General features: G+C 50.1%; 1 protein-coding gene across 1 annotated transcript; it reads right to left on the bottom strand.

Moving 5' to 3' along the window:
* Positions 1–2,369: 2,369 nt before the first annotated feature.
* On the bottom strand, positions 2,370–26,389 carry WDR5 (WD repeat domain 5). The gene is made up of 14 exons (XM_016187406.2): positions 26,289–26,389; positions 22,895–23,063; positions 22,150–22,258; positions 21,021–21,094; positions 20,529–20,618; positions 20,282–20,371; positions 20,065–20,148; positions 13,993–14,048; positions 12,870–12,916; positions 10,424–10,499; positions 9,644–9,677; positions 8,724–8,798; positions 7,989–8,076; positions 2,370–4,012 (listed from the first exon to the last, which is right to left on the bottom strand). The coding sequence occupies exons 2-14, from the start codon at positions 22,973–22,975 to the stop codon at positions 3,912–3,914; spliced, it is 1,005 nt and encodes a 334-aa protein (XP_016042892.1). The 5' UTR covers positions 22,976–23,063; positions 26,289–26,389; the 3' UTR covers positions 2,370–3,911.
* Between the last annotated feature and the right edge of the window lie 258 nt (positions 26,390–26,647).

Consider the following 26,647-nt stretch of genomic DNA (forward strand, 5'->3'; position numbering starts at 1 on the left):
CTTGCCCAGGGTGTCGCTGCACTCGAGAGTGCTGCTAAAGTTTGCTGTAGGGTGTGATACTCAAGTAACATTTTTAACTTGTTACTTCACTCCTGTTTCACTTGGCATCTCTCAAAAGCATCCTCTGGATACCACCCCAAGGAAGCAGGGGGTGTGGTCAGGTGGAGAAAAGTGCCCAGGACAGTCCTAAATGTCAGCTAACTGCAGGTAGTGGGGAAGGCAACCAGGGAGCATTAGACCTCATGCTAGAGCTGGACAAAGTCTCAGCCAACAACCTTGGGGGAGGAAGGGGTCACCTCTGCTGAGCCAGTAGAGCAGATGTGGAGCGGTGGAGTCGGGGTGCTGTCCGAGCAGACTGGAAGTGGGAGGTTGGCTGTGTGGAGTCTGTAAGAGCATTCCCCACTCAGGAAAATGCTAAGAATGGTGACATGTGAGTTCTGTTTCGTGGCCACGTGGATGGAGAGGACCGTGAGAAGTGCCTGCAGCAAACAGTAAGCCCAAGTCCTTGGGTGCATTTGCAAGGATTTCTTCCCTGCTACCAGGCTGAAAGCAGCCCTGGGCAAGGGAAGGTGCTGGCCCTATCCCCAAACTGTGGCCTCAGGGGATAATGGCAGTGTGGTATAAAATGGTCTGGAGACTTTCAAGGTCAAGGTATCTGTGACCTAGTCAAGGATGAGGCAGAACAGTCCTATGGAAGTTGGAGTGCAAGAGTGGGTTTTGAGGGTTGGGCGGTAGCTCAGCGGGTTAAGTGCACATGGCGCAAAGTGCAAGGACTGGCATAAGGATCCCGGTTCAAGCTCCCCACTTGCAGGGGGGTCGCTTCTGGCGCAATGAAGCAGGTCTGCAGGTGTCTATCTTTCTCTCCCCTGTCTGTCTCCCCTCCTCTCTCCATTTCTCTCTGTCCTATCCAATAACAATAATAATAGCAACAACAATGATAAACAAGGGCAGCAAAAGGGAAAAAAATGGCTTCGAGGAGCAGTGGATTTTGTAGTGCAGGCACTGAACCCCAGTGATAGCCCTGGAGACCAAAAAAAAAAAAAAAAAAAAAAGGAAAATTCGTTTCATTTTCAAAGTATAAAAGATCAGATAAAGACAAATAAAAAAATTTTTTTTAAAAAAGGGGCCAGGTGGTGACGCACCTGGTTGAGTGCACGTGTTACAGTGCACAAGGACCCAGGTTCGAGCCCCTGGTCCCCATCTGCAGGAGGAAAGCTTCACAAGTGGTGAAGCAAGACTGCTGGTGTCTGTCTCTCTCCCTATCACCCTTTCCCTCTTAATTTCTGACTGTCTCTATCCAACAAGATTTTTTAAAAAATCAGAAAAAGACAACTGTAGGACCAGGTGGTGGTGCACCAGGTTAAACATACACAATACTAAGTGCAAAAACTCGCGCAAGGATCCCAGTTCAAGCCCCTGGGCCCCCACATGCGGGGGGGGGGGGGGGGGGGTGTCGCTTAACAAGCTGTGAAGCAGGTCTGCAGGTGTCCTCTTTCTCCTTATCTTCCCCTCTTCTCTCAGTCTTATCCAATAAAAAAATAAAAAGAACAAATGTTATCTTAGTGTTTCATCCCAAGTACCTAAACCAGGAAGTGAATTCATCAAACACAAAGAGCTTATCTTGCAAGAAAAGCCAGTCTCCCCCGCCCCCACCCAGTTACCTAAGCTCAGACCAGGAGACAGACCCCCTCTTATCAGAAACTAAGGAATGAGGAAGTATATGTTAAGATTATTTTTCTATTCTATTAGTGCGGCCCAGACTAGACAGTAAACTCCACAAGTACCCAGCCAATGGAGAAACTGGAGGAACTTTGCAGTAGGGTATTGTCTTATCTCACACCTGTGTATGCCAACATGGTTGCTTCAGGTTGGGCCGGTGCCCAGTCATGCAGAATCTATCATCTTCTTTCCTACCTTCAAGTCTGCTGAGTTTGTTCTTGGGGTGAACAGGTAAATTTCTATCATCTTGTGAAAAAATTGTTTTTTAGCCAGAGCACTACTCAGCTCTGGCTTAGAGTGATGCAGGGGGGTGGACGTGGGACTTTGGAGTCTCAGGCATGAGAGTGTCTTTGCATAACTATTATGCCATTCTACCCCCGTCCATAAAAATCTTTAATAAAAATTAAAAGCACAAACTTTCTGCTCGAGCACACAGGCCTGTGGGGATGGTGTCTTGAGTAGGGAAAGGCCATGTAGCTGCCCCACAGATTCACAGCCTACAGGTGGGTTAGAGTAAGAAATTCTACCCACTGGGCTTGGATAGTGCAATGGACTACCCCACTCCTTCATCCTCACCCCTGGGACTGAACCCTTTCTACCCACTATGCTACCTCCCTGGCCCCAAGCTAAGAAAATCTTTGGGAACAAACTTACAAGACATGAAAATCTTTATTTTCAAAAAAGAGAATGCATTTTTACATAAATCTACAACAGAGAATTCAAATGTAGAAAAAATAAACTATATTCAAGGATATGGTGCTCCGCATACAACCTTCTCCCTAGCTGCGCTGGACCCACGCAAACTGCAGGAAGACCGCAGTGTAGGGAAGGCCAAAGCCACACCACGGGAAGCAATGAGAGAACCTTCAAGTTTTCTATCAAAACAAGGTGTCAGATCCTGAGTGTTACACCACTCATTTCCTGGAGCAGTTGAGAGGCTCCTTGTACATACAGCTGGGGGGGGGGGGGGCAGGAGGCTAGGGAACTCCTTTCTAGAAACTTCACATAATGTAGCCACGATGGGAAGCCTACCAGATAGCACCCCCACACACACTTCCCATCGGGATTCATCCAAGTCAATCTGAAAGCCTCGGCCCAGGACTCTGTACCTTGGAATGGTGGAGGTCACTGGGCTCCAAGCGGGATAGGTATCTCTGCAAGCTCAGGAGCACCCCTCAGCAAGAGGGTGGAGTGAAGGCTCCCGCCAGCTCTTTCACCTTTCCTGGGTACAGCGGCAGTGGGGCCCGAAGACTCACAGCAGCTATAGAGCCACCCAGCCTCAGGGCCAACACTGCCACCCACCCACAGGCTGCCCTGGCACAGGGGATGGCTGCTCCGTGCTTCCTCTGGGGAACCTGCACCCTGCACACCAGAGCCGAGGGGCTTAGGACTCAGGTGTCTACACTCTCTTCTCCACCCAGCTGGCCATCTGAGGATAAAGAGGTGTAACCCCAAGCCACGCAGCACCATGGCCCTGCAGAGCCTCCCGCTCTCCGCCCAAGGCCGTGGCCAGACAGGAGACAGTGACACGCCAACTGCACTGTCTTTCTACCTTCCTAACCATGAGACTTTCCACAGAAAAAAGTCAAGGGGAGACAAGCTTTGCATTAGAACAGTTGCCAGGACCATCCATAAAACCCCACCTAACCCCGAGTCCAGCCTGGGCTGCCCATGTGAAACGGGGAAACAAAATGCAGCTGTACACACCTGTCATGTGCACACTGGGATACATGGACAATGTCACAACTGTCCAGTTTCCCAGAAAGACTCCAACACACTGGGGACAGGCAGGAATCAGAGCCGTGCACCAGAGATTGGGGGGGGGGGGGCAGGGGGCAACACACAGAGAGGCCCTGCGAGCCACGGCATAATGCGTGCACTGGGTTAATAAAATATCATCAAAAAATGTACAGAACATTTACTGGAAATAAACACAACTCATGATAAACTCAGCTTCACCCTTTGTAATCAAAAATCAAAAATTCTCGTTGACTCCATTTGAACACAAGACTAGAAACTCTTCTGCAGACAGTGTTAGAGGAATTGGCAAGAAATGTCACCAGCACCTTCTAGAACTTTCTGGTGGTAGACACTGTTCGCCTCTTCAAAGGTCCGACCCCTGGCCAGGACCAAGGAGAACCCCTGAGACCACTGCTCCCCGCCAGCCAGGGCCACCCCAAGGCCCAGCGAGCCTAGCAGTCACTCTTCCACAGCTTGATGGTCTTGTCGTTCTCCAGCGCGGCCGAGGCGATGATGTTCTCTGTCGGGTGGCATGCTGTCGAGATCACCACATCTGAAAGCACAATCAAGGTTCTCTTGGTGCCGGCTGACGCGGTACATGCCCCCATATGCCATGGGTGCCCCACCTCCAGCTGCCTGGAGGCCGAGGTCTGGGGGTGGGTGTGGGGGAAGTCAGTGCTGTCACCCAATGTCAGGGTGTGACCACAGCAGTAAGCACAGTAAACACAGCACTGCCAACTCATGGACACAAACAGGACAGCAGGCCCACACAACAAAGGGCATCTGGGCCAGGCAGGAAGCTGCATGAAGCAGCGGTCTCTGAGCTTAAGGCTGCATCAGGCTGTCTGCGCAGGGCACAGCAAGACGCCTTGAAGGTTGGCACGAACAGGCCCCTCCCAGCTGGGTACAGTACTAGGATACCGTGACAAGGGAGCGGTCAGTCCCCAGAGGGCCTCAGCACTGCAGCTGAGAGGCTCAGACCACAAGGAGCAGGGTCAACCTCACAATGCCACTGCCTGCCCTCACTTCTTGTATCCAGAGCTGACTGTTCCCACCGCCAGGCACCAGACTGTAAGGGGGCCGGCTCTGTCCCCACCTGTCACCATCCCTAAGCAGAGAGTTCAGAGTCAAGAAGCTGGCACCTGGGATGAGCCACGTTAACACATGCAGACATTTAAACAAGCTGCACCCCAGAACCCTCCCTTTTCCTGAGCACTACGCCTCTGCAGGGGCCAGGTGGTGGCACACCTGGTTGAGCGCACATGTTACAGTGCGCAAGGTCCCAGGTTCAAGCCCCTGGTCCCTACCTGCAGGGAAAGCTTCATGAATGGTGAAATGGGGCTGCAGGTGTCTCTCTGACTCCCTCTCTACCTCCCCCTTCCCTCTTGATTTCGGAATGTCTCTACCCAATAAGTAAAGATAAATTTTAAAAAAAAGACTACGCCTCTGCACGTCTCAGCCACGCAGCAGGACCAGGTCAAGCAGGGACAGAGTGGTCAAACCCCCAAGACAGACCAGTACCATCCTCCTGGGCTAAGCCACATTCCCCAACAGGAGTCACTTTCTGGATTTCCCTGCTTTCTACCAACTGCAGGCAGGGAAGAGGAACAGCAAGGAGGGCATTGCAGGCACCGAGGAATCAGCTGAGAGGACTGACTGCGAAGCCGGACTGCCAAGAGGACTGATAGGACGAAGTTGAAACAAGCTGTCAGATCAGCCCACTGGGCATCAGACCAAACCTACCAGCCTAGGCCACGGGAGGACAGAGGTTAAGAGGCAGTGGCAGCAAAACACTCATACTTCTGCTTTCATAGTTTTCAATAAACTGTCACTGTATAAGCCCTCTTGTGGGCTCCTTTAGGACTGTACCTTCACTATGAACTCGTAATAGCAAGGACTGCCCCACTCTCTGAAGAGAGGCTGGATCCACCTACTCCACCACTCAAGGAAGACTGGTCCTGAAATGAGTGCAGTCTACAATGTTCCCAGCTGTGACCATGAACTGTGAGTTCAGACTGACAGGGACTCAGAGGTTACACAGGCTCCTGTGCTAAAGATGAATATATATGGGCCCTTAGATCAATGTGGTAAACAGTTAACTGTATTTATATACTTTCCTCAAGTTTGGGAGCTACGCTTTCCCCTAATCCAGCTTTCCTGCCCTATTCTCAACTCCGACACCATCTTCCCAGACAATACTTTTAGCTCACCTGCATGTTAAGCTATCAAACTCAAGTGAAAGCTACTAACATCACAGGCCCCTAGGAACATACTTAAATTAGACTTCCTCGCTTCTCTCTACCCTAAGATCCCTATTCTAATCTGCTCTCTCTCTACTTTATGGTTCCTGTTTATTAAGCATTTTGTCCTGCTTTATATCTTACTGCCTTTCAGCCACTAAGTTGCAGATGCAACTAGGATTCCATCCTGACCTCCCTAGGCAGAAGACCTCACTAACGTGTGCTAGAACTTCACCTATCGAGAGCCTTACCCCACTAGGCAAAGACAGAAACAATCTGGGGGTATGGATCAACCTGCCAACACCCATGTCTAGGGGAGAGCAATTTTGGGGGTCCAAGAGTTGGCGCACCAGATTAAGTGCACACAGCAACAAAGCACAAGGGCACACGCAAGGATCCCGGTTCAAGTCCCTGGTTCCCCACCTGCGGGGGGGGGGGGTCACCTCACAAGTGGTAAAGCAAGTCTACAGGTGTCTTTCTCTCTCCCTTTCTATCCTCCCCTCCCAATTTTTCTGTCCTACAAAAGATTTTTAAAAAAAAAAAAAAAAATCAAGAAAAATATGGCCACAAGAACAGTGGATTCATAGTGCAGGCACCATGCCTCAGCAATAACCCTAGGGACAAAAAAAAAAGAATTTTGGTTCAGTAGTCCATGAGGCGGCACAATGGATAAAGGGTTGGACTCTCAAGTTCGATCCCCAGCAGCAGATGTACCCAAGTGATGTCTGGCTCTTTCCCTCTCTCTCCTTCTAATTAACAAATAAAATATATATATAAAAGGGAGTTGGGCGGCAGCGCAGCGGGTTAAGCGCACATGGCACAAAGCTCAAGGACCAGCGTAAGGATCCCGGTTTGAGCCCCCGGCTCCCCACCTGTAGGGGAGTTGCTTCACAAGCGGTGAAGCAGGTCTGCAGGTGTCTGTCTTTCTCTCCCCCTCTGTCTTCCCCTCCTCTCTCCATTTCTCTCTGTCCTATCCAACAATGACAACATCAATAACAACAACAATAACTACAACAACAATAAAAAACAACAAGGGCAATAAAAGGGAAAATAAATATAAAAAATGTTTAAATTAAAAAAAAAATATATATATATATATATATATATAAATTTGGGTTCATAGCCCCAGAGGGATAAATACTAGGGGAAGATAACCAGAGGGCTCCAAACTCCATAGAAAGAAAAGAGGGGGGAAAAAAAAAGAAGGAAAAAAGAAAGGACAATTGGAAGTAGTGTGACTTAGAAAAGGAGGCAGGACCATAGGGGGGGAAAAAGGGCAAATAGAGTCAGGAGTCAGGCGGTGGCGCAAAGCTCAAGGACCAGCCTAAGGATCCCGGTTTGAGCCCCCGGCTTCTCACCTGCAGGGGAGTCTATTTCACAGGCAGTTAAGCAGGTCTGCAGGTGTCTGTCTTTCTCTTACCCTCTCTGTCTTCCCCTCCTCTCTCCATTTCTCTCTGTCCTATCTAACAACGATGACAATAACTACAACAACAATAAAAAAAGGGCAACAAAAGGGAAAGTAAATAAATAAATAAATAAATAAATAATATTGTGCAGGGGAGACAGCATAATGGTTATGCAAACAGACTCTCATGCCTGAGGTTCCTAAGTCCCAGGTTCAATCCCCCGCCCCACCATAAGCCAGAACTGAGCAGTGTTCTGGTGTGTGTGTGTGTGTGTGTGTGTGTGTGTGTGTGTGTCTGCATTTCTCTCAAAAATAAAATAAAATAATTTTTTTAAAAAGTACTAAAAAAAAAAAGAAAGAATAGTCAACCCTTATCTGTGATCTAGGGAGAACTAATGCAGTTCCCAATGGAGGGAATGGGAACACAACTCTGGTGGTGGGAACGGTGTGGTATTACCCATTATCTTATAATTTTGTAAATCAACATTAAATCACTAATTTAAAAAGGGGGGGGTCGGCAGTAGCACAGCTGGTTAAGCGCAGATGGCACAAACCGCAAGGACCGGCATAAGAATTCTGGTTCGAGCCCCCTGACTCCCCAACCTGTAGGGGAGTCGCTTTACAGGCGGTGAAGCAGGTCTGCAGGTGTCTATCTTTCTCTCCCCTGTCTTGCCCTCCTCTCTCCATTTCTCTCTGTCCTATCTAACAACAACAGCAATAACAACAATAATAATAACCACAACAAAGATTAAAAAAACAAGGGCAACAAAAGGGGAAAAAATAGCCTCCAGGAGCAGTGGAGCCCCAGCAATAACCCTGGAGGCAAAAAAAAAAAAAAAAAAAATCACTGTGAGGACAGGCGACTTCACAGAGGCTGCACTCACCTGTATGACCCTGTAGCTTCTGTACAATCTCCTTGGTCTGCAGGTTCCAAATGTACACCAGATTGTCCTCTGAGCCAGACACGATCCACTAGATCACCAGAGAAGGAAGACAGAAAGAAGAGAAATCCAGGTGGGTCAGTATATTGGACAAATGATGTCCCATCTCCCAAACATGCTGGCTGCTGTGCTAGTGGCATCAAAACACACTTTCAGGGCAGGGGCAGCTGGTCCTGTAGAGCCAGCCTCACTAAGCCTGATGGCCTGGCCTCACGTCCTGGCACTACATGGGATCCAAGCAGTCCCCCATAGGGGACTGAGCTGAAAGTCTGTGGTGTCACAGAGCCTCTCCAGGGAGAGTTCCTTGTTCACAGGCAACGCAGCAGGTGGAGAGACAACTCATTAAGAGTCACCAAGACCTTGAAGCGTATGACTTCATTTTGGTTGGTTAAAAGGGGCCAGGAGATGGTTAAGCAGGTAAAAGCACACACCTTACCCCAAGTGAGGCCCTGGATTCAATCCCTGGCACCACAGGAGTAACACTGACAGGACCTCAGACAGGGTGACAGTGCTCTGGTGACTCCTCCTCACTCTACCCTTCCCGAAGATACAGACTAAAAACTGGGTCAGGAGGTGGATCAGCAGGACTGTACCTGTGTGAGGCCCTGGGGTCATTCTCAATATCTCATAAGGATAACTAGTGATGGCTAAGGAAATGATCTATTGGGAAGAACTTACCTTCCCTCCAGTAACGGAGAAGTTGGCAAATATGCAGTATTTCTCATTCTTGTGACCAGTGTACGTCTTCAGGCACTGAAATGGCACAGGTGACAACATTCAGTCCCAATGCCCTGTAGCCCCAGTTCTGCATCAGTGGTCTTATGACAGACTAAACGGAGGCAATGCAGCTGCCCAGCTGGTACCTCCACAGCTCCCAAATACTACCTGCAGTCTCCAAGAACCCAGGGAATGGAACCGCCACCTCATTGTTGCTCTCGTGAGCCCCCAGTTCAGTCCCCAACATGACAAGAGACTAAAACAATGCTCTCTCTGGTCTCTCAGTTTTATATGGAATCAAATAAATCTTTTTTCTGTTCCTTTTCTGCCACCAGAGTTGTCTCTGGGGCTTGGTGATGGAATTATAAATACACTGTTCCATGAGGCCATTCCATTTTTACCTTTTTTGTTTAATTAGATGGGACAAAAATTGTGAAAGGAGGGGAGACAGGACAGAAAGACAGACACCTATAGACCACGTGCACCATTTATGAAGCATTCCCCCTGCAGACAGGGACTCAAACCCAGGTCCTTGCACTTGCTAATATGTGTACTTAACTGGGTATGCTACTGCCCAGCTCCCAGCCCCCCACCTCCTTTTATTTTAAGGGTCAGCCAGAGAGCTGGTTCAGTGGTGGAACACACATCTGAGATTTTCAGCTCAAGTCCCATGTTTGGCTACATGCAAGGGAGCTGTGCTCGGGGTTTGCTGTGGCTCATGTCATATTCATTCCCTCATGTGATAACAATTAAAAGTTAAAAAATAGTAATAATAAAAACAGGGAATTGGAAGCAGGCCATCACACCTCTCCTGCTGCCACCACCGACTCAACTTTGCCACCGGCACAGGCAAACCCCAAGTAGAGGGGCCCCTCACTCACCTTCCCCTTGCTGTAGTCCCAGAGCTTCAGCGTGCTGGAAGGCAGAGAGATGGAGTGAGACACAGCTCAGCCCCCAGGAGCTTCCCTGCTCCCTACTCAGCAGGGGCAGGGCAGAGCAGAGCTGGACCCCCACTCCACCCTAGTATGCTATTAACAGCCAGAACAGAGGCAGGTGATCGATCAAGGGTACCCAAGAGCACAGTGAGCACCCCAAATTCTCATGACTCACAGACAGCCTTTTTAAAGGACTCAAGTGAATGGAATGAAAGGCTGGTCTCATTCCCCTTAGAAAGAGACACGGAGAGTACAGATGTCTCTAGCACAGCACATCAAGGCCCCTAGGCAGGAACTCACTCCTGAGTGACAAGGGATACCCAAGTCCATGTCGTCCCTCCCAGGAGCCTGAGGTCCACAAAGGACAGCCAAAGCCAGCACAGAAGACAGAGCTGAATGGCCTCCCGAGGACCCAGATTTATGGTTCTGTTGTGTATGTTAGGGTGAAATCAGGCTGAGGGGAGACCCCTCAGAGTCCTATCCTCATACTCTCAATCATGAAGACAGAAGAACCAAGAGGCCAAGGGATACCTTGGCCACAGATACCAAGGAGACAGTGAGCCCCACATCTCCGCCCAGACCTTATTCAGCGTGCAACATGACACCTGCATCCCAGGCTGTCCTGGAGGCCTGGCCACCACACTAGGACACACTCCGGGTTTGGAAGGTGAGCACTGGTGGTGGAGGGGCAGGGGTCACGCCTGATGGAAAGGTCAAAGGGCTTACTTGTCCAAGGTCGCAGCCAGGATGTACTTGCCATTGGGTGAGAACTTCACAAAGGACACAGGGGGGTTGTCGTCATCTGCAAAGAGCAGAGGTTGGTGCTCGGGGAAGGAGAGCAGCTCCCCATCACCACACAGGATGCTGAGTGATGCCAGTGATGCCGGTGCCACACCACCACCCACACCTGCATCTGAGAACCTGCTGCCATGGGGGGCTGCCACCATTTCCATCCACAGCCCCGACAGGGAGCTGCGGCACCACCACCAACATGGGGCTTTCTAAGTCACCCCTGGCTTGCACTAGATAAGTTTGCAGGGGCCAAGCAATAGCTCACCTTTGCAGAGTGCACCCCTTACCATGCATGAGACAGGGTTTAACCCTCAGACACCACAATGGATGGTACCAAGGGAGTGCCATGATGGTAGAACAGCATATAGTGTCTCCTCTCCCTGTCTCTCCTACCTCTCTTGCCTTCGCTACAATTTAACTTAAGGAAGCTTTAAGATAGCTCAGCCTGTTAGTGGATAGAATTTGCACACCTGAGACACATACCAAAGCACATACCAAAGCTTTCTATACCCCTCTTCGTTTGTTTCTCACGACAAATGTTTTGATTGGCCCAGGGGGTGGTAGCATACATAAGCCCACCCTGGCATTGTATAAAAATAATATGTCAAGACCCCAATAACTATGAAGTGATTACCACTAATGAAAATGACTTGGGGAGTCATCTTGGATTATTTGAATACCTTTTTGTTTTTAGACTTTATTTGATAGAACAGAGAAATTTAGAGGGAAGGAGGATAGAGGGAGAGGGAGAGACAAGAGATACATCTGCAACATTGTTTCACCACTTGTGAAGTATTGCCCCTGCAGGTTGAGACTGGGGGGCTGAACCCAGGTCCTTATGCACTGTAATGTGTGTACTTACTCAGATGCGCCATCCTCTGGCTCCCACCTCGGTTAGCTATTTTAAGGTGGTACCTATAGTAGTGGAGATTATTTACCACCACCCCCCGCCACTATCGTGTTGTACCTGCATCCCTGCTCTGACATCCAGGCACCTAAGCTTACCCCCAGTGGCTCTGTGAATGTGGGTAACAGCCACAGTGGGGGCAGTCACCATGCTCAAAGCTGACAGAAGCCAGCACTCCAGAAACCACTGGGTAAGTGGGTGAGCCCTTCAACTATAAGATGATCCCCCCACAATGGAAGAAGTACCCTATCCCGAGACTTGGTGAGGAGAAATCAAACAGTGTGCACCAATGTGGGAGAAGAAGTGGCCAGTATGTCCTGAGCACCAGGAGAACGGCCCTGCTAGTTACCACCTGAGGACATAATGACATAGCCAACAGGCACCGCGAGCCTCTGCACACAGTAAGAGGTCGGAGGCCCTGCAAAGGCAGGAGCAGAGGTGAGCCCCACAGCCCCACCTACCACTGCCCAGGCCCTCACACACAGAAGCCAGTGTCTGGGAATTCTATCCTCAGCTCATGGAAATTCTTCAAAAGTCTGATTTCCAAACCTGGAATTTATAGACACAGGGAACTGCTCCCGCTGCCTATGTGCCTATGTCCCGATCCAGCCCCCGGCATCACTGCTCAGCCCATCTCCTCCTACCAGCAGTAACATTTGGCCTGTGATCTACTCTGGCCACAAGACTATCTCCGCAACAGCCCAGAAGGCGGATACAACCCCACAGCCAATTTCTCATGGCACAAACAGCCCTGGAGGCAGCCTTCAGCCCAGCTCCACCTTCTGTATTCCCTAAAGGTCCTACTGGTCACCTGAGGCCTTCAGTCTTCTTAAACAGAACATCCCAATTCAAGCCCTTCCAGGTCCCCTCCCGAGCCATTCCGAGAGCTGACACATGGCCCATGACCAGGCCCTGCCTAGCTGTTCTTCCACTCCATGACAGTCTCACCCTGGCAGGGAACCCCTTGCCCATTACCACCCAAAAAGCACCACCTTCAATGCTGTGTGAGTAGACTCAATGTCTGACTTTGACACCCAAAGGACAGGCACTCAAGGAAAGGGGGGCTCAGGTCTGCCCAAAGCAGGGTCCCTGGGCCTAGGCAAGAAGTGCTAGACCCTGCCATGTGCTGGCAGAAGGTGCAGGGGCTCACGGCCCTTCAGAAGACCCCCTCTGGCTAGTGGCAAGCAGGTCTGAGCACAAGTTGCAAAGGAAGGGATTGTGGGGGGGGGGGGAGGGTCCTGGAGAAGGGACAGTTCATCAGGATGGAAGCAGAGCAATGGAAGGGGGGCAGTGGAAGAGGGTCTCTCCCAAAAAGAAAGTTCCAAGAAGTAAGAGTGACTAATCCAGAGGAAGGGAAGCTTCCATAAAACCACAGAAGAGGGATGCCAGGACACAGCACAAGAAAAGCCCCCCGATGGCCTGGCAGGTGGCCACTGGAGCTACCACTCCCAAGCCTGGGCCAAAAGTACTTACCAATGAGTGTCTTCAAGCACTGGCCCGAGGCGGTATCCCAGATCCGACTACAGAACAGAAACCAAAACTGAGAACACGCAGCTTTGCATCTTTTGTGACTCTTAGTGAGATCTGAGTTTTTAGAATTAAGTCATTTCTTCCTGATTTTTTTTCCCCAGTTATGCTCTATTCACCTATTTCAATATACTCGCTGCATTATAGGGACCAGATGTGTGCGTGTAAACACACACTGGATATGTAGGCAGTTTCTTCTCTGTAAGCATCATGATGTTCATGTCAGGTGAGACAAGCAGAAAATGTTCAGCTTCTGCAGCTTCAAGAACCAGGAGAAAGATGGGCAACCACACACAGGCTGTGGGAGACCTACAGGTCTCCCTCCACATGAGAACAAGTAGCATACACCAGGTGGACACTCAGGAAAGTTGTTCTTACAAAAACAAAACTTCTGAGGTGGGGGTAGACAATGGCTATGCAACTGACTCTCATGCCTGAGGCTCGAAAGTCCCACATTCAAACCCCGGCACCACCATAAACCAGAGCTGAGCAGTGCTCTGGTTAATAATAATACCAGAAAAATAAAAAGTTTCATGTGTCACGTTACACACTCCTTGTTACACACAGCCCTGAGCACCCTGGTGGCCTTGTCACTGTCAGAGTCAACTTCCCTCCACACCCTCACTGCTTCTTCTTCTTCTAGCGTTTGCCACCCTCACTGCTAATTCAACAGAGGACAGACTAAAATCTGTCCATTCTCAAAGGCTAAGTCACATCTTTGTAGTGGCAGAGCTGGGTGGTTCAGTTTAAGGTTAGTGTGCCTTGAGTCAGGTTCTGCCTTTCCAACTACGCGACAATTGGCAAGTGTTGATCCCTGCCTGTTTCCTCACTGAAAAGTGGAAACAGCAACTTTCTGTACTCACTGGGTCTAAATGAATTGTGCCCTATCAGTGGGCTTTAGATTTTAGAAGTCATCCTACAGAAAGCCAAGTATGAGTCTGTTGTTAATCCCTTATCAACAGTAACATGGTTTCTAAACAAGATTGAAAAGCAGGAGACACAGGCACTCCTGCTCGCTTCTACTTTAGCAGAAATGGTTTTCATGTGCTGCCACTGACATTTCACTTACCAGAGACCATCGTAGCTGCTGGAAACTATCAAGGAGCCATCACGATTAAAATGAACCTGCAAATAAAGGAGTGAGATGGGGGGTTGGGGGAGGAGTGTCTTCCCAGAAAGAGCCCCATCCTACTCCCCACAGAGCGAGCAACAGGACTGCTATTTGCTTGAGATTGTACTCTCTTCCTAGGACTCTACAGACACAGGAGCAAAACATATCAACTGAGTTCACCTGGTGTGCCATCTAGTACTCAGTTTGTTATGTCACCATAAAGAGTCAGCTCTGAAACGTCTTCAGTATATCACGTGGTACAAAAGTATCACTCTCGGGGTCCAGTGGTGGTGCACCTGGTTGAGCGCACGTTACAATGTTCGAGGACCTGGATCCTAGCCCCCTGGTCCCCACCTGCAGGGGGGGGAAGCTTCACCAGTGGTGAAGCAAGGCTGCAGGTGTCTTTCTGTCTCTCTCCCTATCATCCCCATGCCCCTCAATTTCTGGTTGTTACTATGCTATAAAGATAATTTTTAAAAAATATTTTTAAAGCATCACTCTCTGTAGGCAGAAAGGATCAGAGACCAATGTCACACCAAACTTATGTGTCTAGCCCACAGGCTTCCCATCTTGCCCACAGGCCTCCCAGCATGCTCCAAGTTACTGTGTTATCTGAACATCTAACCATCCACTGCAGGGCAGATAAGATAGAGGGCTGGGGAGATAACAGAAGGGTTCTACAAAAGACTTCTCTGCCTGAGGACCCAAGGTCCTGGGGCCAATCCTAAGTCCCAAGATAAGCCAAAACTAAGCAGTGGTCTGGTCTCTCTCTGTATCTTTCTCTATTCCTCACATTAAAATAAAATAGGGGTAGAGGTCGGCGGTAGCACAGCGGGTTAAGTGCACATGGAGTGAAGTGCAGGGACTGGCATAAGGATCCTGGTTTGAGCCCCCAGTTCCCCACCTGCAGGGGAGTTGCTTCACAAGTGGTGAAGCAGGCCTGCAGGTGTCTATCTTTCCCCCTCTGTCTTCCCTTCCTCTCTCCATTTCTCTCTGCCCTATTCAACAATGATAACATCAATAACAATAATACAAGGGCAACAAAAGGGGGAAAATTAAATAAAAAATAAAAAATGAAATAAAATAGGGGTCAGACAGTGGCACACCTGGTTTAGCACTAACATAGTGTGCAAGGAACCAGGTTCAAAATTCTAGTCCACACCTGTAGGAGGAAAGCTTCACAGGTGGTGAAGCAGGGCTGCAGGTGTCTGTCTCCCTATCTCCCCCTCTGAATTGTTTTTTTTTTTTTAATTTATAAAAAGGAAACACTGAGGGCAGGGGTAGATAGCATAATGGTTATATAAAGAGACTCTTGAGCCAGAGACTCCAGTCTTGGGTTCAATCTCCTGCACTGCCATAAACCACAGCTAAGCAGTGCTCTTGGTAAAAAATAAAGAAAACACTGACAAAACCATAGGATAAGAGGGGTATAACGCCACAAAATTCCCACCACCAGAACTCTGTATCCCATCCCCTCCCGATAACTTCCCTATTCTTTATTCCTCTGGGAGTATGGACCCAGGGTCATTATGGGGTGCAGAAGGTGGAAGGTGTGGCTTCTGTAATTGCTTCCCTGCTGAACATGGATGTTGACAGGTCGATCCATACTCCCAGCCTGTCTCTCTCTTTTCCTAGTGGGGAGGATATTCTGGGGAAGAGAGGGTCCAGGACACATTGGTGGGGTCATCTGCCCAGGGAAGTCCAGTTGGCATCATGTTAGGATCTGGAATCTGGTGGCTGAAAATCCTCTCAATTTCTGTCTCTATCCAATAATTAAAAGGAAAAAAAAAATTATAGTAAAAAAAAAAGGTGAGGGAGACAGCATAATGGTTATGCAAAACATTATCATGCCTGAGGCTCTGAAGTCCCAGTTCAATCTCCACACCATTAGCCAGAGCTGAGTAGTGCTCTGGTGTGTAGGTGTGTAGAAAGGTGTGTGTGCGTGTGCATTTCCCTGTATCTCACTTTCATTAAAAATAAATGTATTTTTTAGTGATGTCACTTCTGATTAACAAATCCCAGTCCAGGGGTCAGGAGACAGCGGACTCACTGAAGTGCATACCTCATCATGCACGAGGCCTTAGGACTGGCAGAGGACACCACACAGAAGCACTATGGAGGGCAGAGTGGTGCTGTAGAATCTTTATATATGTAGTTATAAATATGTATTATTATGTATTAGATAATACATTGTATGTAATTAATATACACTAATAATAGATTTTAAATCTAGAGAGAAATCACCTGGCAGTATCACCCATACACAATGCCCTCAGTTCATTTTCTTGATCCCACTTGAAAAAGAGAGGGAAAGAAGCCCGAGAGCTCAGCAGCTTAAAGCTCAGCCTTGCCTGGCCTTGGGCTCAATTCCAAAGAGCACATGGGACCACCATGGACAGAACCAAGGGAGCTACATGGGTGTCAAGAACAGTGCTTTGGACTCCTCTTTTCCTCCCTCTCCCTACTTCCTTTAAGAAAAATTAGAGAATTTAAAAATTTTAAAAGCTGGGCCAGGGAAGCAGCCCAGTGGTCAAGATTTGCTTCTCAACACTGCATACAAATAAAGGGGGAGGCATAGCATAATGATTATGCAAAGAGACTCTCATGTATGAGGCTCTAAAGTCACAGGTTCAATCCCCTACACCGCCATAAGCTAGAGCTGAGCAGTACTCTGGTGAAAATAAAAAAAAATAAAAGGGGCTGGTTGGTAGAGTACACATGCTACAATGCACAAGAACCCAGGTTTGGGCGCCTGTCCCCCACCTGCAGGAGGAAAGCTTCTGATGTGATTTCTCTCTGCCTGTCCCTATCCAGTAAAAAAAAAAAGGGGGGGTCGGGCAGTAGCACTATGGATTAAGTGCATGTGGCGCAAAGTGCAATGATCCTGGTTCAAGCCCCCAGCTCCCCACCTGCAGGGCAGTCACTTCACAGGCGATGAAGCAGGTCTGCAGGTGTCTATCTTTCTCTCCGCCTCTGTCTTCCCCTCCTCCATCCATTTCTCTGTCCTATCCAACAACAAGAACATCAACAGCAACAATAATAACCACAACAACGATAAAAACCAGGACAACAAAAGGGAAAAAATGGCCTCCAGGAGCAGTGGATTTGTGGTGCAGGCACTGAGCCCCAGCAATAACCCTGGAGGAAAAAAAAAAAAAAAAAAAAACATAATGAAGTTAAAAATGAAAAAAGACAAGTCTTTTTTTTCTGTCAATGTGGCACCAGGTAATAAGACTCCAGTTGTTACACATGAGCTAGACCACCACCGAATGACCTCGCTAGCCCAACCTTTTCTTTTGAGAAACTAAGAGGGCTGGGAGATAGTTCAACTGGTAGAAAACACACTTTATCCTGTGTGAGGACTCAAGATCGAGCCCCAGCCACATGGGAGCAACTCCACAGGGGAAACTTCATGAGTGATGGAACAGTGCTGTGTGGTGTCGGCTTTCTTCCTTTCCTTTTTCTTACCAGAGCACTGCTCAGCTCCGATATGGAGGTGCTAGGGATTGAAAGTGGAAATTTTAGTGCCTCAGGTATGAAAGTCCTTTTGCATAACCATGCTATCTCTCCAGTCTATGTTAAAAAAAATTTTAAAAAAAGGCTGTCAGGAGTGATATCATGCAGAAACACCAGCAAAAACCCTGGTAGCAAAGAAAAATAAAATAAAAGACACAGATGCTACAGCATTGCTCCACTATCCATGATGGAGCACCCGTGTGGTGCAAGGCTTCTCCCACTCCACGAGGCCTGTGATCTACCAGATGAGCTTCAGAAAGTTCCCTGACAAGTTTGTTTTTTTGAGAGACATACACACAGAGAAACACCAGAGCACCGTTCAGCTCTGGTTTATGGGGGTGCCGGGGTGCAGGGGACTGAACCTGGGATTTAGGGAACATCAGGCATGAAAGTCTATTTGCATAACCATTATGCTATCGTAAGCATTATGATATCTCCCCCGCCCGAGAAGTTCCTTTCTTATAACTGACTTATTTTGAGTTTTCCTTCAGTTGTCCAATTGAAGCTAGTAGGAACGCAGGGCCCACACTGTCAGAAGCTGAGAGGACACCATAATTTCTACCATGCTTATTTGAGTACTAGACAAGTTTTATGCAGGAGAAGTCTCTTTGGAAGAAACAGCACCTTGTAAACTGCTTTGTGTCACACATTTCTTAGTGTAGCTCTCCAGAGTGAGGCTGGGTGTCTGTCCACATAGTCTGTCTGGCCCCACCTGTGACAGCTTGGACCTGCTTTTCTTTCTTTTTTTTTTAATATTTATTTACTTATTCCCTTTTGTTGCCCTTGCTTTATTATTGTAGTTATTGTTGTTATTGATGTCGTCATCATTGGTGAGGACAGAGAAATGGAGAGAAGGGAAGACAGAGAGGGGAAGAGACAGACACCTGCAGACCTGCTTCACCGCCTGTGAAGTGACTCCCCTGCAGGTGGGGAGCCAGGGGCTTGAACTGGGATCCTTACGCTGGTCCTTGCGCTTTGTGCCATGTGCACCACTGCCCGACTCCCTTGGACCTGCTTTTCTATGACACGCAGCTGTCCTCAGAATCAGCACTCAAGCCCTTAATCACAAGATGGCAGAGGCATCTAGTTTTGACAACCAACACATGCAGACACTGTCCAATGTCCCTGAGGGCAAAGTCACATGCACTGGGGATATGGAGAAAGGCTTGTTAGAATAGCACTCTGGGCCCCAGGAATCCGCATTTTTTATATGTTCTCAGCAGGTGCCAGTGTGGCTGGTCCAGGGACCCACCTGGAAAATCACCAGGCTGGGCACTCAAGGAGCATCAGAAGTGCATGTCTGAACTTGCACCAGCAAGTAGCTGTATTAGAACAGGTACAACTGGCTTCATACATCAGGATAGTATTTATTCATCTACTGAACAGAGAGAAATTTGAGAAGGAGGAAACAGAGGGGAAAGAGAGACACCTGCAACACTTCTTCACCACTCTCGAAGCTTCCCCCCTGCAAGTGAAGACTGGGCCTTGAAGCAAGGCCCGTGCACAGTAACATGTGCGCTCAGCCAGATGCGCCTCCACCCAGCCTCAGGATTAGTATTTTTAACAGATGACTAAGACCAGCAACTACTGGCAAGATGTGTTACATTCTTGCCTGCTGTATGCACTGCATCTGAGACCTGAAAGCATATTTCTCACTTGCAGCATATCTCAGCTGGACTCCTGGCAGGACACTTAGCAGGTGCCAGAGCTGCCTTCCAGCAGCCCCTCAAGAGGTGTCTGCATCTGCTCCCTCCCGCTCCTGCCTGTGCAGGCAGGTCACCCTTGTGGCAGCAGTCACCTCACTACATCATCGGTTCATCAGCCTCTCAGTCACTTCCCCCCAACTCTTAGCAACTGACAGAGCACATTCACCCCTGTTCCTTCAAAATGCAAACATTCCTGTACAGGCAGTGCTAGAGGGGGGTAGGCAAGGACCAAGTGCAAGAATTTGGTTGAAGCCCCTGCTCGCCACCTGCAGGGGGGATGCTTCACAAGCAGTGAAGCAGGTCTACAGGTATTCTCATTCTCCACCCACCCCCCCAGTACAGGAACCCAGGCCCCCAAGGACACAGCAACATCACAGGGGACAGGGGAGAGGAAGGTCAGGGGGAGCAGCAGGCCATATTCCCATGGTTCCTAGCTCCACGGCAGATCTAGGGAAAACTACACACTGTCACACAGCACTATGCCCTCTCAGAGTCCCTGCAGAACCCCTTCAGGCTGCTCAGAAATGTGCCTGTAGGTGGCTATTATCCCAGAGCTGGTTACAAACAAGCACCCACTGGGCAAACTCAAACAAGCTTCCTAACACAGGCTCCCTCCACTAGGCACTTGCCCTGTTCTGGAAGATGTACGTCAAAGACAACTTCCACTAGCTTCTCACCTCCCCTCTGCTCAGACATGGGATGGGGACCTCTCTCTCTGGCCCCAAGTCCCCCTGCCCTGCTGTGTGAACACTTGAGGATGAGGAACGGGGCGGAGGTAGAGGCAGGGCAGCCCTCTTGGGGCACTTACAGCAGAGACTGGGTCCGAGTGTGCTGGCAGCGTCTTGAGGCACTTCCCTGTCTTCACATCCCAGATCCTCACACTCTCATCAAACTGAGGATGAAAGAAGAGATCAGGGCTGTTCCACAGGAAGGCCATCACCCTTTGTTCACAGCCCAGTGCTGTAAGAACACAAAGCAGACCCACACACCCTACAACCCCCACCCCAATGCTTGGTCACACTTACAGAGCCAGAGACGATGAGATTTGACTGTGGGTTGAAGTTACAGCAGAAGACGTAATTGCTGTGTCCCTTCAGGGTTTTCAGACACTTTCCCTAGAACCAAGTACCCAGGATTTAGTTATCCCCAGGGGCTGCAAGCACATCTGGGGTTGGGAAGTAAGTTTCCCAAATCTCACTTGCTACACCCACCTGTGCCCTCCCCACCCCCACCTTCCACGACAGGAGCTCATGGAGGAAGGCCGTGTCTTACCGAGCTCACATCCCATATCTTCAGGGTTTTATCATCTGAGGCAGAAACAAGAAGGTTAGAGTCTGATGACCAAGCCACATCTGATATTCCCTGGAGAAGAAAGCACAGTCACTGTCTTGAAGGGACAATATTCAACTGCCTGGCGGAGGTCAAACTCCAACATGCACCTGAAGGTAAGGAGCGCAACACTCCGCACTACAAGTGTGTGTAGGCTAAAGCTGCCTACACAGAAGTGACCCTGGCCAGGCCCCTGGCTTCCAAAGCCCTGCACACCTCCCAATGGGGCAAACGTCCTTACACGCTGAAAGCATTTGTATGAAAAACAAAAGGCAGACAACTCACTGAGCGTGTGTGTGTGTGTGTGTGTGTTCATGCTTGTGCGCGCGCATATGTTAAGGGGGTGGTAATCTAAAGTCACATCTTGACCTGATGAGCTCTGGACGGGCTGACCACGTCTCAACAATCACTCTGGAGCACAGGGTGGAAACCTACCAGCTTGTGACCAGATATGGTCTTCTCAAATTTCCCATCATATGCTCCCCAAATTTTGATGAGCTTATCAGCAGCTGAAAGAAAAAGAAAATGAGTCTGAGTCTTAGTCGCCCAGGATCTACTCTGGATTTGCCCCATGGGCCCTGGTACCCTGTGCACAGCTCAGCAACACTGCATTCACCCCCTATGTAGAGGACAGTCAATGCCCACTCCTCCCCAGGTCTTGTCCCTTTTGGACTGGCAACAGGCACAGTTCCAACAAGTAGATTCTTCACAGCAGGAGTAGGAAATCTCCAGCCCACAAGCCTTATATCATCTAGTCTGGCCCTGCCAAGGCAACCAGAATTTTTTCAATAGTAGCACTAAGCGCTAATTTTTTGTTTCTTTTATTCCTTTCATCATCTAGCTTTCTCCCCATCTGTCAGCATGGTCTCCTGGGTTCACTGGACCATTAGCTTTTGGGCTTTTCTCAGAGAAGCTGAGGACCTGGACCTGGGACTGCAGACTCAGCAGATGGGGAAGAGGAGAGAAAGGAGGAAGGAGAAGGGAAAGGGAGGAGAAGGAAGAGGATGAGGGTGAAGAAGAAAAAGAAGAGGAGGAATAGACGGTGGAGAGGGGAAGGAGAAGAGGAGGAAGAAAAGGAGGAGGAGGAAGAGGAAAGGTAAGTGCCAATTTTTTCATTTCTTTTTCCCCCAGGGTTACTGCTGGGGCTCAGTGCCACCACTAGAATCCACCACTCCTGGTGGCCATTTCTGCCGTTTTATTGGATGGGAAAGAGAGAAGTTGAGAGATGGGGGAGACGGAGAGGAAGAAAGACAGACACCTGCAGACCTGCTTTGCCACTTGTGAAGTGTCCCCCCTGCAAGTGGGGAGCGGGGGGGGGGGGCTGGAACCCGCATCCTTGCGCGGGTACTTGTGCTTAGTACTATGTGCGCTTAACTAGGTGCACCACCACTCAGCCCCCAAAGTTGATTATTTTATATGGTTCACAAAATGTCAACACTGTAAATATCTAAATGGCCCTTAGAAGAAAAAAGATCCCCACCCTGGTTTACAGAGATGACATTGAGTCCTAGGGACAGACTGGCAAGCCAGCCACTCAGAGCAGCCCAGGCACCAGGGCACTTACAGGAGCTCGCCAGCCACTCTCCATTCGGGCTGAACTTCACAGATGACACAGCTTTCGTGTGGCCAGCCAGGGTGAACTTGAGAGCATAGTTTGGCTTAACAGGTGTAGGCTGTTGAAGAGATGGTACAAGTTGGCCAAATGTCACCTCCGCTGTCCAACTCAAATCAACTACCCCTGCCTACCTGTGTTCCAAAGCTAATCCACACTCCAAGTGCCCACTAAAATTCGGTCTAGGGCAGGAGTAGATAACATAATGGTTCTGCAAAAACATTCTCATGCCTGAGGCTCTAAAGTCCCAGATTCAGTCCCCCACACTGCCATAAGCCAGAGCTAAGCAGTGCTCTGGTAAAAAAATAATAATAATAATAATTCAGTCTAGATATCACCCTTCACACTGAACCTGCACTCACACACATCCCCATCTTCATCCTGAGGGCAGAAGCCCCCACATAAACCAGAATTCATGCAGTCTAGAGAAGGGTTTCCCAACTTGCCTATGCATCAGAATTACAGGGTCAGGGTGGAGATGCTTAATGCTTTCTGGGCGCCAGAGACTTTTATAAGCAGGGCCAAGACTCTATAGACTGCTGGCAAAGCCCCCTCCAGTGTGACAGGGCACACAATAAGCACAGGCTTGGCACCAGTGGGCGATGTTTAATCAAAGAGGGAGAATGGACTTATGGGCCTGAAATGGTATTTCCGAGACTCTCAGGCTGTCTGCCCCAGCAGTCCCCCGGGGCTACACCTTGCTCTGAGTGGCTGATGATGAAGGGGTGGGCTGTGCTCGGGCAGCCTCTGTCTCGGGTTTCTTCTCCTCCGTTGCCATGGCTCTGAAGCCCACTGGCAGGGAGACAAGGGGCTCACAGCTCCAAGCACAAGACTGGCAGCGAGAAGAGTTATCTGCTAGTTGAAACCTGCAGCGGAAACACCAACAGACAATTCATGATTTAAAAAATAAACGTCCTGGAAGAAGAGCGGGAACTGCTTGCCCACTTCACTCAGTGTGGCAACACAGTGTCAACAGGAGGCCTGCACGGCTGCCAAGCTGAGGGTTCCCCCTCCCCAACTGCAGCCATAATGAATGGCCCCTCAAAGGAGCTCTTACTTTCCTAAGAGTGTCCCCAGGACTGCAACACAATCATGCAAACCAAATGCAGTTTTTTCAAGGGTTCTTGGTGCATGGAAAAAAAACACCAACCCAAGGTTCTCCCTCAGAAAACTTGACAGCCAAGTTATAGGATACTGAGCTGCGGGGTAACAGAGATTGGGAACTCATCCAGATCCTAAAGTGCATCCCATGGGATGCAGTAAAGCCAGCAGCCACATTAGAAAGCCGGGAGGGCCAGCTCCCCACACCTCATGGGTTTCCCTGTGCCGGCTGCAGACTCACGCCACCATGGGCATCAAAGTCACACCAGTGGGGTAGCAAGACAACCAAGAAGTATAAAGCAGGGAGCTCCCGACCCCCCCCCCAATCCTGGGATAGGCAATTTGGACAGCAGGGAGACTTTGGAAGCCAGGACCCCCGCAGAGGAGGGAACAAGGCTGCAGCCTGAATAGCTCTCTCAGTGTGAGGAGAAACTCCCCAACGTTGCTGGCTCATGGACTCGCTCCTCTATAGCAGGAACAGTCACCCTCAACACCACAGCAGGTGACTCTGCAATGAGGGAGGGAACACAGTTCCAACTCAGGAGTGGCTGATGCGACTATCAGACTCCAGAAGCTCAGGCCACTCCGGGAAGGAGCTGGAGAGATGTACGCCTTGCATACTCTAGCAGGACTCCATCACAGAAAGTTTACACGGGCTTCCAGGGGTTCTCAAAATCTTCACCCAGAAGCCTAGAAGGTGGTACAATGGATAGTGTTGGACTCTCAAGCAGAAAGTCTTGAGTTCCATCCCTTGTATCACATGAGCCAGATTGATGCCCTGATTCTCTCTTCACCTTCCCCCAATAAATATAAAAGTCTTTAAAAAGTTTTGGTGTAGGGCGTCGGGTAGTAGTGCACCAGGTTAAGCACACAGGGAGCAAAGTCCAAGGACCAGTGTAAGGATCCCAGTTCAAGCCCCTGGCTCCCCACCTGCAGGGGGGTGAAGCAGGTCTCCAGGTGTCTATCTTTCTCTCCCTGTCTCCCCTCCTCTCTAGATTTCTCCCTGTCCTATCCAACAACAGCAATAACAATAATACCACAGCAATGATGGGCAACAAAAGGGGGAAAATAGCCTCCAGGGGCAGTGGATTCGACCGAGCCCCAGCATAACCCTGAAGGCAAAAAATAATAATAATAATAATAATGTTTGGTGGAGGGAACCAGGCAGTGGCGCACCTGGTTGAGTAGATACATAACAGGGAACAAGGACCCAGGTTCAAGTCCCTGGTGCCCAGTGCAAGGGAAAGGCTTCACAAATAGTGAAGCAGGGCTGCAAGTGTGTCCCTCACTCTGTATCTCCCCCCATCTCTCAACTTCTCTGTCTCTATCCAATAGTAAATGTTTTTTTAAAAAGTCTTGGGGCCAGGTGGTGGCACATCTGATTGAGCACAGGTTACAATGGTCAAGGGCCCAGGTACAAGTCCCCATTCCCCACCTGCTACAAATGTTTCTCTCCCTATCTCCTCCTACCCTCTCAATTTCTGGCTGCTTCTACCCAATAAATAAACTTTTAAAAGTTTTTTTTTTTTTTTAAAGGGAGTTGGCCAGTAGCGCAGCAGGTTAGGTGCAAAGCGCAAGGACCAGCCCAAGGATCCTGGTTCGAGCCCCTGGCTCCCCACCTGCAGGAGAGTCGCTTCACAGGAGGTGAAGCAGGTCTGCAGGTGTTTATCTCTCCCCCTGTCTTCCTCTTCTCTCTCCATTTCTTTCTGTCCTATCCAACAACGACATCAACAACAAGAATAATGACTACAACAACAATAAAAACAAGGACGACAAAAAGGAAATAAATACTTTTTAAAAAGCAAAAAAAGTTTTTAAAAAATACAGCAGCTTGCTGTGATTGTCTTCAGCAAAGCAAAGGAGTAACCCCAATGCAGTCATGTGCTGGGGGCGGGGGGGGGGGGGGGGGGGTGACAGCCAGGGAGCCCCACCTGCCTGGCACCCAAGAAAGCTGGGTGAAGGCCAGAGCCCACATCAAGGCAGCCTGTAGTGTTCGCTGTCTCGGAGCTGGGATGGAGCCTGGTTTCTAAACCCCCACTGTGGAAAGAGAGGTGGTCAAGGCAAGAGCAGCTTCTTTAGGCATAAAAACTAAACAACTAATCAAGAAGGACAGGGGGGTGGGAGGGGTAGTTAGCATAACAGTTATGCAGAGACTCTCTGCCTGAGGCTCCAAAGTTCCAGGTTCAGTTCCCAGCATCTAGAATCTGAGGTCGCAGTGGCTGGTCTTAGAGAAGCGGTGGCCGACCCTCTCAACGCAAAACCCTGCCCTCCCTCCCAGTCTATTCTTCACATGCACAAGCCTCCCAGTTGCACGGGTGGTTCAGTGGTAGAATTGTCGCCTGCCACACAAACCCTCCCTTACGAAGAGGGATTCGAAGAGCGGGCCCCCAACCACAGGGATTCCCTGCCACTCTAGCACCCACTTCCCCCCCGACCAGGACCACCTAATGTCACCCAGGCCGAGCCTCCCAACTCCGGGGTGCCCTCCCCGGTTGCAACCGAGACCAGGGTGGGCGATATGGAGCCCACCCAGGAAGAAGCCTGGTGACATGCGTGGGGAGGGTCCCCACCGTGGTCCGCCGCCGACGGGGGGGTAGGTCTCGAGCCCCAGAAGGCTGGGGGGCCCCTCACCCCATGGCGGCTTCCGCGGGCCAGCCCGGCGGGGTCGGAGACGGCGGGGCCGTGTGCTTCCCCCCCCAACGGCGGAGACCCCAACCCGGCCCGCCGAGTCGGACGGAACGGGGCCGCGGCAGCGGGTAGATCGCCTTGGGGGAGGCGGGGGACGCGGCGAGCGCGCCGCCAAGGCGGAAGGGCAGCGCGGGGACCCCACGCCGGCGGACGCGGCCAGAACGCGACGCCGCGCGGGTGAGAGCACAGCCGGCATAGGGACCGAGACCCAGGCCCGGCCGCCGGGACACGTGCGAAACCTAGCGGCGAGAGGGTGCAGCTCCGCAGCCCACAGATACTACTCGGCTCGGGGAGCCCCTTACCTGAGGACCACCGGGGGCGTCGCATCGGCCGCCGCCTGGGCGGGAGCCGGACAGAATTCGACAAGGCGGCGTGGGGGGGGGGCGGCAGTGCGCCTGCGCGAGTGGGCGGGGCGGCGTTCTGGGGCGGGGCGAATGCTCCCCACCGACCTTTCCAAGGGGGACTACGGCGAGCGGCGAGGACCAGAATACCTTCGGGAGCACGCCGCCTTAAAGGGACCGTGCTGTTTGTGCTTCCCATTTCTAAGCGTTCCACGCCCCTGTGTCCATGCTATAGGCACTGCGTCTCCTGCACTTACTGAACGGATCTACATGAAATATCACTGCGCCCTCGGATTCTCAGTCCTTAACAAGCTCCGCAG

Source organism: Erinaceus europaeus, chromosome 10 (assembly GCF_950295315.1).
Source record: "Erinaceus europaeus chromosome 10, mEriEur2.1, whole genome shotgun sequence".
Lineage (NCBI taxonomy): Eukaryota > Metazoa > Chordata > Mammalia > Eulipotyphla > Erinaceidae > Erinaceus > Erinaceus europaeus.

Coding starts and splice junctions, on each gene's coding strand:
- WDR5 (XM_016187406.2), bottom strand. CDS start 22,975: ATGGCAACGGAGGAGAAGAAACCCGAGACAGAGGCTGCCCGAGCACAG. Junction 21,095..22,149: donor AGAGTGGCTGGCGAGCTCCT/GTAAGTGCCCTG, acceptor TTTTTCTTTCAG/CTGCTGATAAGCTCATCAAA. Junction 12,917..13,992: donor AGCAGCTACGATGGTCTCTG/GTAAGTGAAATG, acceptor TCTGTTCTGTAG/TCGGATCTGGGATACCGCCT.